This window comes from Zalophus californianus, chromosome 1 (assembly GCF_009762305.2).
Source record: "Zalophus californianus isolate mZalCal1 chromosome 1, mZalCal1.pri.v2, whole genome shotgun sequence".
Classification (NCBI taxonomy): domain Eukaryota; kingdom Metazoa; phylum Chordata; class Mammalia; order Carnivora; family Otariidae; genus Zalophus; species Zalophus californianus.
In genome coordinates, this window is record NC_045595.1 from 150,479,722 (window position 1) to 150,493,030 (window position 13,309).

The 13,309-nt window shown below is 36.4% G+C and overlaps 1 protein-coding gene and 1 pseudogene across 1 annotated transcript in view; one reads left to right on the forward strand and one right to left on the reverse strand.

The window, feature by feature from the left end:
- The window catches only part of POLQ (DNA polymerase theta), a 133,840-nt gene that overhangs the window by 12,769 nt on the left and 107,762 nt on the right, over positions 1-13,309 (forward strand). The window contains exons 7-10 of the mRNA XM_027585028.2: positions 1,722-1,869; positions 4,609-4,755; positions 7,669-7,885; positions 11,736-11,871. Of these exons, the coding sequence (XP_027440829.2) occupies positions 1,722-1,869; positions 4,609-4,755; positions 7,669-7,885; positions 11,736-11,871 (648 nt within the window). The remainder of the gene's footprint in view (positions 1-1,721; positions 1,870-4,608; positions 4,756-7,668; positions 7,886-11,735; positions 11,872-13,309) is intronic.
- Positions 5,042-5,333, reverse strand: LOC113916160 (annotated as a pseudogene).

Consider the following 13,309-nt stretch of genomic DNA (forward strand, 5'->3'; position numbering starts at 1 on the left):
ACTTATTCTAGGAATGAAGGATGGTTTTGTCTGGCATCTAGGAAGTGTTTGATAAATTATAAATTCCCTCACACACCTATAAGTACACTTAAAAAATTTTAGTTCACAGTATTTTTTTTAAGTCTGATTCTTCAATCCTGAGTTAAAAACCTGACTCATCATCTGTGGAGTGGGACATCTTCTCTTTTTGTGTAGAGCTGTGCCTCCGAGTACGGAAACCGCTACAACTGGGAATAGGAGTAAATTCATGTGTTTCAGTCCTCTCCTAGATAGGCATTTGTAGCGTCTGTATGTCTGGCATGGAATCTTACTCAGTTGCTTTGCTCTGTACCCCAAATTTCACCAGACTGTGCCTTGGTTACCTCAATAAATATGTAAACACATTCATTTGCTCTCCTGTTAATCTTTTTCTGTTGGTATGTCTCTGCCTCCACCCTGTTTGAATCACTTTCAACTCTTACCTAGATTATTGAAATCGTCTCCTAATTGATCTGTTTCCTACCTTCTTCCTTTCAGTCTGTGCTTAAATCTGGAGCTAATCTATTTAACATGAACATCAGATAACATAACCACTATGTTCCCACCCTTGAAATGGTTCCTTGTTTTGTTTAGAATGAAAGCCAGCCTCTTTTTGGTAGGCTATAAGACCGTACATGATCTGTCCCCACCCCTTAGTGCTCTGACCTCACCTACTACTTTCCTTCTCATTCCCTCCGCAGCCTATTTGCTGTTCTATAATATGCCAAGAATCTTCCACCTCAGGTTCTTTCTTTCTGGAATGCCTTCCCCCCCAGGCATCAGTATGGTTTACTCTTTCACCTTTGGACCTTTACTCAAAAGTCACTTTCTGAGACCTTCCCTGGTGGCCACCTTGTCTAAATTACAGTGTCCTGCCATTCCTGGTCCCTATTTTCCATTTTCTTTTTCTTTTTATCACTTTTCAAAATTCTGTGTTTTACTTTTCTTGTTTTTGTTATCTGTCCCTTCCTACTGGCATAGTAACACTCTGAGGACAGAGCTTTTTTTCTGCTTTATTCTTTATCCCCAGTACCTAGGACAAATTCTGGTGCATAGTAAATGTTTGTTCATTGGGTGAATGGATGAATGAATTAATTAATCCGGTTAAACACCCCTTCCAGTTTTGAGAACTCACTGGGCTACCACAGGGCATTTACATAGGCTTTGTTCTGCCTGAAATTTTTCCACTGTCCACCAGTTACCTTTCATTGAAATAATGCCTCCCCTCCTTTGTATCTCAGCTAAATAATTTTTGCAGAGAAACCTCTTTGATTTTTTTCTGTCAAATTTATGTCAAATATGAGGCTTCGAAACATCATAAAATTCTTTTATAGTACATCTAATAAATGTATCTTACATTTATTTGTTTTGTACCTTAATATGTTTCCCCAATGAGACCTAACCCCCTTAAGGATAGGACCTTGACTTTCTTTGACTTACCATTATATCCTCATTGGCTGAGGGTTCAAAGTCAATAAATACTAGTTGAATTAATAGAAAATATTTCCTTTTCACCTTGCATTATAAGGAAGTTTATTTCTCTTTTTCTCTTGCTTTTTCTTTGTTATTGACTTTGTAACTGATTTTTATTATGCCTTTCAGTAGAAAAAAACCTTCCCCATGAAGCAAAATGAGTGACTTTAAACTGATATGAAAATGTTTTGCAAGGACCATTAGAGTGACTATTTCTCTTTCTTTCTTAGGGAGATGAGGACCATGTTGTTAGTTTATGTTATGAGACCATTTGTGATAACCATTCAGTATTACTTTTCTGTCCATCAAAGAAATGGTGTGAGAAGTTGGCAGATAGCATTGCCCGTGAGTTTTATAATCTACACCATCAAGCCAAGGGTAAGTTACTGATGGAAATGAAAGCTTCTATACTTAGTACACGTGCTTGAAAGTAATATTAATGAGTATATAAATAAAGCATGACTCTTTTTGATCATTGCGCCACCTGCCCACTGGTTTACATAGTTTACAAAACTATGCTTTTGTGACTAATCCTCTCCTTATCCTCATTATAGACAATGTATACGTACACTCGGGCTAACCTTAAGATTTTTAAAATACTGGATTTATACAGACACGTACTAAGATTCTTAATCTAGGATCCATGGGCTTTGAGATATTGATCTTTGAAGCCTCTAAATTATATATAGAACTTCACATATATACATTTTTCTGGAGAAATCAGACATATCTCTCTTTATATTTCCAAACTCTACAAAAGAATCACACACATATACATATATATGTATATAAACACATGTATTTTAAAATCAGCTTTATTGGGGCTCCTGGGTGGCTCAGTCTGTTAAGTGGCTGCCTTCGGCTCAGGTCATGGTCCCAGGGTCCTGGGATCAAGTCCTGTGTGGGGCTCTCTACTCAGTGGGGAGCCTGCTTCTCCCTCTCCCTCAGCTGCTCCTTCTACTTCTGCTTTCTTGCTTGCACTCTCTCAAATAAAATAAAATAAAATCTTAAAAAAAATAAATAAAATCAGATTTATTGAGGTATAATTTATATATAATAAAATGTACCCATTTGAAGTGTATAATTTAATGAATTTTAACAAATGTATACACTTAACCCCCACTATAATGAACCTACAGAACATTTTTATCACCCTCAAATGTAATCTTTGCTCTTTAGCTATCAGTCTCCTCTCTATTCTGAGCCCCAGGCAAATGATCTGCTTTTTGTTACTCTAGATTAGCTGTGCCTTTCCTAAGAATTTCATATAAATGAAATCGTATAGTAAATACGTGTGTTGTATGTTTGGCTTCTTTCAGCATGATATTTTTAAGATTCACCAGGTTGTTTATCAATTTGTTTTTATTGCTGAGTAGTGATATAGTGTATGGCTATAAACATTAGTGTATATTTTACTGATTCTAGGATGAGCACTGTTCCCTCCCCACTTTTGCCAGCCTGTGGTCCCTTGGGGCCCAAGATAAGTGTGGGGAGACAGACACCAACCAGTTCCGGTCACAGAATATTAGGATATTTTATGATTTCATTGGAATCCTGAGGACAGGTGATAGATGCCTCAAGCTTAGCTCCAATAAGTAAACTTTGCTTGAAGTTTATATTTGATAGGCTCTGGCCCAACATTACAGTATCTCTTTCATTTCCCTCCTAATTGATGTTTTCTGTACTGTGCCATTTATATTCCTTATGTTGTACCATAATAACTTAAATTCCTTTAATAACCAGAAACATTATTATTATTTTCTTTGCTTCAGATTCTGTTACTTTTATTTATAGCAAGGGTTCCCAAATCCTAGTGCTTGGACTAGAGTCTGGGCTATGATGAAATTTTTACCAGAAAAATAAAGATAAGACAGTGCATATTTTGTAAAGCTGAAGTTCAAATTCTGAAATTATCCCTAATTTTTTTTATGTTAAAATGACCTTTCTTTTGAAATAAAGGTATTGATCAATGGTAGTTTTTAAAAATTTTAAATTGTCCTTAGCATAATAAAACATTGGTAACCTCTGTGGATCCTTAAAATTTTAAGAAAAGTTTACCTAAAATATTTTTAAAAATATATATGTTAAAGGGGTGCCTGGGTGGGTGGCTCAGTCGTTAAGTGTCTGCCTTCGACTCAGGTCATGATCCCAGGATCCTGGGATTGAGCCCCACATCGGGCTGCCTGCTTCTCCCTCTCCCACTCCCCCTGCTTGTGTTCCTGCTCTTGCTATCTCTACCTGTCAAATAAATAAATAAAATCTTTAAAAAGTATATATATAATATGTTAAAAATATATCTTATCAGAGGCTTACTAGTTCAGAAATCCAAGATTTTGGGAAATTCTTTAAAGAAAACATGGTTCCTGCATCTAAGAAAGTTGAGATCTTACTAGGGGAGCAGTTTATTCAGAGAGGCAAAGACAGAAGATAATGGGTGATTAATTGCCACATGGGTAGCAAAGAGGCTAGAAAAATTATCACATAGAAATAGGCTCCTAGGGGCACCTGGGTGGCTCAGTTGTTAAGCATCTGCCTTTGGCTCCGGTCATGGTTCCAGGGTCCTGGGATCGAGCCCTCCATCAGGCTCTCTGCTTGGCAGGAAGCCTCCTTCTCCCTCTCCCACTCCCCCTGCTTGTGTTCCCTTTCTCGTTGTGTCTCTCTCTGTCAAATAAATAAATAAAAATCCTTAAAAAAAAAAAAAAAAGGCTCCTAGGTGGTTCTGACACTGCTGGTTGGTGGGACACACTTTGAGCAAGGATTTTGATTTTTAGGCTCTGAATGGTAGTACCTGTAATCCTCTCCTTCCTCAGCTGGGTCCTTTGATCACCTCTTGTGGGCCTGGTCTCACCCTAACACAGTGCTTCCTAAACTTTGGTGCACATTAGAATCATCTGGGGAGATTTTAAAATTCCTTATGTCCAGGTTGCATACTGTTGCATCACAATGTCTAGGAATAAGAGCCAGGCATAAGTATTTTTTAAAAGATGTCCTGCTAATTATTATGTATAGTAGTTTTAGAACCATTGCCCTAATATTTAGCTCTGTCATGACTTAGGCAGATAGCATTTAAAGAGGTCCAGCCAGAGGTGAACAGTGTTGATGTTTTTTCTGTGACAGGATTGGTAAGATCATCTGAACTTCCGCCAGTGATACTGGAACAAAAGGGTCTCCTAGAAGTCATGGATCAGTTAAAACGTTCGCCTTCAGGACTGGACTCTGTATTACAAAAAACTATACCATGGGGAGTAGCATTTCATCATGCAGGTATCCATATTTATAATCTGTTATTAAGAAGTCCCCTCCAAAATCCTCATAATTTCTTCATTTTTATATTTTTGTGCATTTGATTTCTTGTCAACCACACTGCTTTTAGATTTCATTTTAAGAAGTGTGTGATTAAGATTAAACAAGAGTAAAACACATTTAGTTTACGTATCTGTATAGTATATATATACTAGATAAAGGCTTTTTTGTACCACTGGGGAAGTGAATTCTTTTTTTTTTTTTTTTTTAACCAGAACGTTTATTGTGTGACTAATCGTTGAAATCCTTAAGATGAACTGGTTGCTACAACAGCTGCCCTCTTGGGCTTAGATGTTGTTCCTTCCTCCTCCATGCCTGAATCTGCGGTGTACAAAATTTAGGTGCCTCATTCGACCAGTCCCAGTGGTGTTTCGTCTTTTAGCCTTGGCACTCCAGTTATACTTGCTCTTGTGCTTGGCAGAATAGCCGCATTTGCCACAGGTGGACTTCTGAAGGTGGTAGGCCTTAGAGCCACAGCGGCGGCACAACATGTGTGTCTTATTGCGACGCTTTCCAAATGATGACGTCCCCTTTGTCATCTTGTTTCTGTGGCAGACCCCCGGGGAAGTGAATTTTAAAATTATTACCATTCTACACTTTGTTTCCTTAAAATTCAGGTTAGACAGGTACTTGATACCCTAATTTTATGCTACTCTGAATGTTTCCTTTTATCTTACAGGGTATTGAACATTCTTACAAATATGTCAAAATCAAATTAATTTTAGAAATTATCATATTGTACTTTGAGAGGGCTAGAGGTGTTTAAAAATCATCTGGTTGTCAAAATTGCAAGGATTATACAGTCACTAAATTAAATAACTTCTTTTGGGGAGTGGTCTGTCCATGATCATATGTACTAAGGATGTGATTAAGAATATATAGTTTCTTCTGCATCCAGAAGAAAGAAACTTTCTTGCACAATACACAACAATAGATTCAAATTGAATGAAAGACCTAAATGTGAGACAGAATGCCATCAAAATCCTAGAGGAGAACATAGGCAGTAACCTCTCTGACCTCAGCTATAGCAAATTCTTACTAGGCATGTCTCTGGAGGTGAGGGAAACAAGCAAAAATGAATTATTGGGACTTCATCAGGATACAAATCTTCTGTACAGTGAAGGAAACAATCAACAAAACTAAAAGGCAACCTTTGGAATGGGAGAAGATATTTGCAAATGACATAGCTGATAAAGGATTAGTATCCAAAATCTAAAGAACTTATACAACCCAACACCCAAAAAAACAAATGATGCAGTTAAGAAATGCGCAGAAGACATGAACATTTTCCCAAAGAAGACATCCATATGGTTAACAGACACATGAAAAGATGCTCAACATCACTCATCATCAGGGAAATACAAATCAAAACCACAGTGAAATGCCATCTCATACCTATCAGAATAGCTAAAATTAACAACACAGGAAAACAGATGTTGGTGAGGATCTGGGGAAAGGGGAATGCAAACCATTGGTGGGAATGCAAACTGGTGCAGCCCTTCTGGAAAACAGTGTGGAGATTCCTCAAAATTAAAAATGGATCTAACGTATGACCCAGCAATTGCACTACTAGGCATTTACCCAAAGGATACAAAAATACAGATTTGAAGGGATACATGCACCCTGGTGTTTACGGCAGCATTATCAACAATAACCAAACTATGGAGAGAGCCCAAATGTCCATCAACTGATGAATAGATAAAGAAGGTGTGATACATATATTACTCAGCCCAAAAAGAATGAAATCTTCCCACTTGCAATGATGTGGATGGAGCTAGAGTATTTTATGCTAAGCTATTTAAGGCAGTCGGAGAAAGACAAATACTGAATGATTTCACTCATATGTGGAATTTAAGAAATAAAACAGATGAACATAGGGGAAGGGGGGAAAAAAAAGAGTGGGAAGAAAACCATGAGACTCTTAGCTATAGAGAACAAACTGAGGGTTGGGAGGGGGTTGGGGGGAAAGGGCTAGATAGGTAATGGGGAATAAGGAGGGTATTTGTTATGATTAGCACTAGGTGTAATATGTGGGTGATGAATCACTAAATTCTCCTGAAACCAATATTACACTACATGTTAATTAGAATTTAAATAAAAATTTGAAAAGAAAAAATATGTAGTTTCTAAAATTAGGAATTTAACATTTTAAATTTATTTAAAATTTTTATTATGCATACATGAGTACGTTTAAAAATATATGTATATATATGAACATACAGGAGAATATTTTTATTGTATATAACTTATGTATACTAATAAAATGACCCATCATCGAAATTACAAACTCAGTCCTTTTGATTTTTTTAATAAAATTAAAAATAAGCCAAGTAAGTATATATTCTTTATGTTGTTTTTCATTTACTCGTGTATTTATTCTTCAATTATTTATGCTGAAGTGTGATGCATAAGCCATATCTCTACCCTCAGTGACTTCATTGTCTAGAACAGGAGTCAAACTACAGTCTGCTGGTCAAATCTAGCACACCATCTATTTTTGTAAATAAAGTTGTATTGGAACACAGTCATGCCTGTTTGTTCTGTGGCTGCTTTCATGTGACAGTTGTAGGATTGAGTATTTGCAACAGAGACCATCTGTCCTGCAAAGCCTAAAATATTTACAGAAAAAGTTTGCCAAACCCTGGTCTAGAAGATGAGATATAAGTATACTAGGGGTGGCAGATTGTACTCTTAAAAAGAGAGACCATGGTGACTTCTTTGTTTATAGTCATAACAATAGCTTGAAGAAATCTTTGGAGGCTTGTAGTAGATTCCCAGATCTATTTGTAAGTGATCAAGTACGGTATTTCTGTTATATTCATTAATTCACATATTCATTAGTAAACATATGTTATTATAACTTCCTTTTGTTAGGTCTTACTTTTGAGGAGAGGGATATCATTGAAGGAGCCTTCCGTCAAGGTCAGATTCGGGTTTTGGCAGCAACTTCTACTCTTTCATCTGGGGTGAACCTACCAGCACGTCGTGTAATTATTCGGACTCCTATTTTCAGTGGTCAACCTCTAGATATTCTTACTTATAAGCAGATGGTTGGTCGTGCTGGCAGGAAAGGGGTAGACACAGTAGGTAAGTGAGTTGGAATTTAATTGTAATAGCATTGCTGAAGGACAGTGTCAGTCTGCTTGAAATTTGACTAGTGCCTGGCAACTCATTTCTTATCATGCGGCATTTCTTTGTTATCCAAAGCACTAATGTCATGTTTTGATTTACTTAATATTTATAATGAATGTAAGTTATACTTTTCATATATCAGCAACCATTGATTTTCTACTAATGTAGAATCAAAACATTCTTTACATTATATACAGTGAAATGACTCAATATTTTAGTCAAAATGACTTATCACATTAGCTAGAAGATGATTTCTAATTTTCAGCATAACTTTTCTAGTGCTAATGAAGGGAATAATTTTCATGGGTTTTAGTTCTGCTTAGGTGACTGGTCTAAGACTTCAAATAAAGATGCTGAGAGCTGGGAAATACTCTTACAGTTTGGGAATAGGAACTTTACATACTATCGTTTTCTCTCTAAATGATTTGGTGCTGATTCTGAAAACAACTTTTTAGTTTCTTGTGTCAACAAGTAATGATAACCTTACCACAAACCAGACAGAAGTTTTGTCTTAAGCAATGAGGAAGAGGTTTGTTTAATTAGATATCAAGATAGCAGCAAATACTATTTCTTACCTGGAACATTATTCTGGATGTGACAAAATTGTTCTAAGTCTTCTCACATTAAAGAACTTTCAGAGGAACATTCTCTGTCATTCCATCTTCTCTGGGATGTAGTTTATTGACTCCAGTATTATACTATATGTCAAATAAACAGACAAAGAATTCTGTGGCTGCTGAAGAGAAATTAGGGTACCTCGGAGAAAAGGGAAAGTCTTAATGGGAAAATAAGTGGGATATTCTGGGCACAAAAAGCTGGATAGTATCCGAGGAAGTGACTTTCAGAATAACTTGACTTTGTCATCACATCTTCATTTCAACCATCAGGAAGGAGAGATGAGGAAGTAAAGTGCACAGCCTACCCTTTAAGGGCACTTCTCAGGAGTTGCACAGAATATTTCTCCTCACATACAATCAACCGGAACTTATCACACAGTTACTTTCCCCAACTGCAAGGGAGGCCATATGCCCAACTAACATGTAGGGATTTTATTAAAGGAAAAATGAAAGAATGGCTGTCTTTTTCAGCTCCAGTAACAAATGACTCATGCATCTGTAATCCCTGCAGGGTCATTGGGCTGCCTATTCTTTAAAGCCTAAAAATTCTAATGATTAAAAAAAAAAAAACTTCCAACTCATTGGATTTCCCCTATTATAGGCATCAATGAAGTTTATCCTGCTTCTGTCTCTTACTTGGCCTATAAAATATGCAGGTTACATGTGTTTAAAGAAGGTTAGGGGAAGAGACTAAAATACTTCCTATTCCTCCTTGCTTCCCTCTGCCCTTTCCTCAACTCTGATTTCTTAGTAGACTCATAACTCTGGAGAGTGAAGTATAAGTTCATCTTACACAGCTGGTTTTTTTTAGGGTCAGAGGGTCTTTAAGGTAATGCAGAAGATAAGGAGGTTTTATTTGCCTTGCTACATTCTTAGATTGTACTTCTCTTTCTCATGGGGAAGAATAATTGGAAGGTTGGTGCCCTGGCCGAATTATCAAGCCTTAAATTAGATAACATTTAAACAAAACTAAAATATAACACAATAACTTTGTTTTTGAGGTCTTGGAAACTTCTGAGATTTTGACTTTGTATAATGCTCCATTTCAGGATGGCAGATGGCTTGCTCAAGAACTTCCAACAAGTGGGGAATGTGTGAATATAGTGTTTCATATCAATTACAAAGATACGCATACTTGGTCATGCTTTTTGGATTGTGTAGCATCTTTGTACCTTCTTTGCATTTGATAAATGATCTTAATATTTCCTAGACAGTTAATAGTGTTTTATTTAGATGATATTTTAATCTTTCTGTGGAATTCCTAGAACCTTCCAGTATAAGACATTGGTGCTTTGTGCAAAAATAGTGACTTGTAAGTTAAATAGTAACAATTGGTTTGATTCTAATTGACTTCTCTGTTGTGGTATAGATACAACCTCCTCAGATGGGTGGGAGCAGGAACCTGGACTGTATATATTGCCATTAATTTGGGCATTTTCATAAATCTTGCTTCATCTTGAAAAAGGGTTGTCCATTTTGTTGAAGAATCAAAACCTGAAAGTGGTTTGAACAGCCCTAAATGACATTTTTACTTTGCTGCTAATGCTAGTTCATACCTTTTGTAGATAATTTTTTGTCTTAACGCTGGGTTATTTTGTCGTGCTTGCAAGAACCTGGTGATACATTTTATTTACCTGTTTTTTATTGTTTGATGACACCTATCTTTTTGTAGTTATATCTGGGATAAATAATCAATAGTCATCAGGTTTATAGTCCCTTATCTTTATTCTATCTTGATTCTCAATTTGGCAGTCAGTGTTAGGAAAGCAGCATTTTCTCTCTGCCTAGAATGGTTAGTATACTCCACCACAATGCCACTTTTGGCTTTCTCTAACGCAAGTGGCCTTCCTTTTGCCCCTTGAACATCTTACTTACTTCTTTTCCCCTACTATTGGATTCATTTCTGAAAAAAAAAATTATGGTTTTCTCTAGTTGTAATTGCTGTAGTAGTATTTATGTTTGTATAAGTTGTATATTTGTATATGTTTATAATGTGTAAGTGCTGTCACATACTTTTATTCGATTATCACAATAACCTAAAGTGTTTAGTGAATGTTATAATGTAATTTCTAGGTTTCTGTAAATATTTTTATGAATTCATATCATATATAACTAGTATTTGCATTTGCATTTTTCTTTATAGTTTTCAAAATACCTCTATTATTATTATTATTATATATTAGTAAGGATAGTTACTTCTGTATGGAAAGAAAAAGTCTTTCCCTGTGCCTGCTTAGGTTCTATGGCTAGTGTCTACAAATTAAACTGACAAATGACAGATTAATTGGAGAGAAGGCCCACATATTTTACTTGATATTAATGTTTTCATTTTTTACATACACAGAGGCCTTTATAGAAAAACAGTGAAGATCCAAAGAAGCAGTTAGATGTTAGAGACTTTATACCCTTTTAACAAAAGGCAGTAGAATTGAGAAGTGACAAGGCAAAGGAAAAGGGATTTGGGCTTTGAGGGGTGGTAAACTGTAGGAAGGTAAATATATAGTGGAGGGCGCCTGGGTGGCTCAGATGGTTAAGCATCTGCCTTTGGCTCAGGTCATGATCCCAGGGTCCTGGGATCGAGTCCCGCATCGGGCTCCCTGCTCTGCGGGGAGCCTGCTTCTCCCTCTGACTCTCTCTCTCTCTCTCTCTCTGACTCTCATGGATAAATAAATAAAACATTTAAAAATATATATATAGTGGAAACTAATGGAAGTTAAGGATTATTTTTTTAATTTAAATTCAATTAGCCAACAAAGAGTACATCATTAGTTTCAGATGTAGTGTTCAACAATTCATCAGTTAAGGATTATTTAGAAAGGATTACCCAGACCCACCTTGGTGCTCACTTTCTGTTCAGTAATAAGTGATAAGAGGAACACCTTCACAAAGAGAAATTTATATCTTGCTTCTAGGCAAGCGGGGTGAGGGCAAAGAGCTCTTTTTGTTTCCTAAGTGCCTTCAGGTCAAAATAATCCTTATGCCAAAGTGGCATATTTTGGTGTGGCATATTCGGATCCCCTTCAATCCAGAGTTCAGAAAATGAAAGCATCAGCAATAATTCTATGACCATAATAACCGCTATCATCTATTACCTTCTTTTTAAACAAGACATTTGAAATTCTCTTTGGCCCGTATCTTAAGGAAATATGTTGGGATTTTGCAAATGTATGGTTTTTTGGTTATAGGTGAGAGTATCTTAGTTTGTAAGAACTCTGAAAAATCAAAAGGCATTGCTCTACTTCAGGGATCTCTAAAACCTGTTCGTAGCTGTTTGCAAAGACAAGAAGGAGAAGAAGTAACTGCAAGCATGATAAGAGCTATTCTGGAGGTAAGAAAGAGTTCACTAAATTACCATTTGTTCTTTTGTGCTTATAGTATGATGGTAGAACTTAAATATGGGAAGAAAAATCTTTGTGTTTCTTTATGAGATTGTTTATAGTCTCCCCAAATCTGAATGTCTTCTATTTAAGTTACTTCCTGGAGCTTAATACAGCTAGTGCTATAGCAGTACATTTCAAAACAGTGGATTAAAACCCAAATGCCAGATGATTTTTAAAAATTTTTTTAGATATACTTTATTATCTATGACCTGAGCTGAAGCCAAGAGCTGGACATTTAACCAACTGAGCCACCCAGGTGCCCCTATTTTCTGAATTTTTAAAAAAGATGACAGAAATGGACCGTAGTTCTTTCATCCAGATAATACCTATGACATTAAAATAAAATCAAATTAGGGCGCCTGGATGGCTCAGTCGGTTAAGCGGCTGCCTTCAGCTCAGGTTGTGATCTCCGGGTCCTGGGGTCCAGTCCCGCATCGGCTTCCCTGCTCAGTGGGGAGCCTGCTTCTCCCTTTCCCTCTGCCTGCCACTCTCTCTGCTTGTGCTCTCTCACTCTCTCTCTGTCAAATAAATAAATAATATCTTTTAAAAAAATAAAAAATAAAATTACAAATAGATACGCTTAGAAGTCTCAAACAACATGGAAAGATCTAAAGTGAAAAATAAAACTTTCTCCTCTGTGTCCTCAAAGGTAACCAGCCTCCTTATTTTAAGTGTTTGTGTCATCCAGAAAAGTTTTCTGTTCATATACCAGCATGCCTTGCTCTTGGCTTCAGTACTGGTAGTGGGGGTACTGATACCTGTGCTCATACTTCCCGCCCCCCCACCCAACTTAGTTCTCCATTTGAAAAAAAAAAAAAGGAAAATAATAACATGGGGTTGGTAAGGATATAGAAAGTAGGCATTCTCATATACTGCTGAAATTCTTTTGGGAGGGCAGCTTGGACATACCTACTAAGATTAAAAAACAAGCAAGCCCCAGAACAAAACATAGCCATTTAATCAGTAAATGGTAAATGGTAAAACTATGTTTTGTGGTCATTAAAAAGTGTAGGGTAGCTCTGTTTAGGATGATTTGGTATGTTTCAATATGTATTAAATGGAAGAAGGCAAGGGAAAAATTAGTACAATTAATTAATTAGTATATTTAACATAGTTGTGGGAAGATGATTTCCACAGGACACAACTGACTTCACTTTTTCTCTACCCATTTCCATCCCCTTTCTGGGTGGGAAATATTCAATACTAGCATTCCTATATGCCCACACATTTCAGAGGGAACTGTTGTTGTTAGTTCCTACATTTCAGATAGATAGTGATTCATTTATTTTCATTTATGAGAAAATGTTGTATCTACTTTTAAGGAAATTTTTGATGTCAGTGAATGTTATCTACATGTATAATGACTGATGATGGAAGAGTTAAATA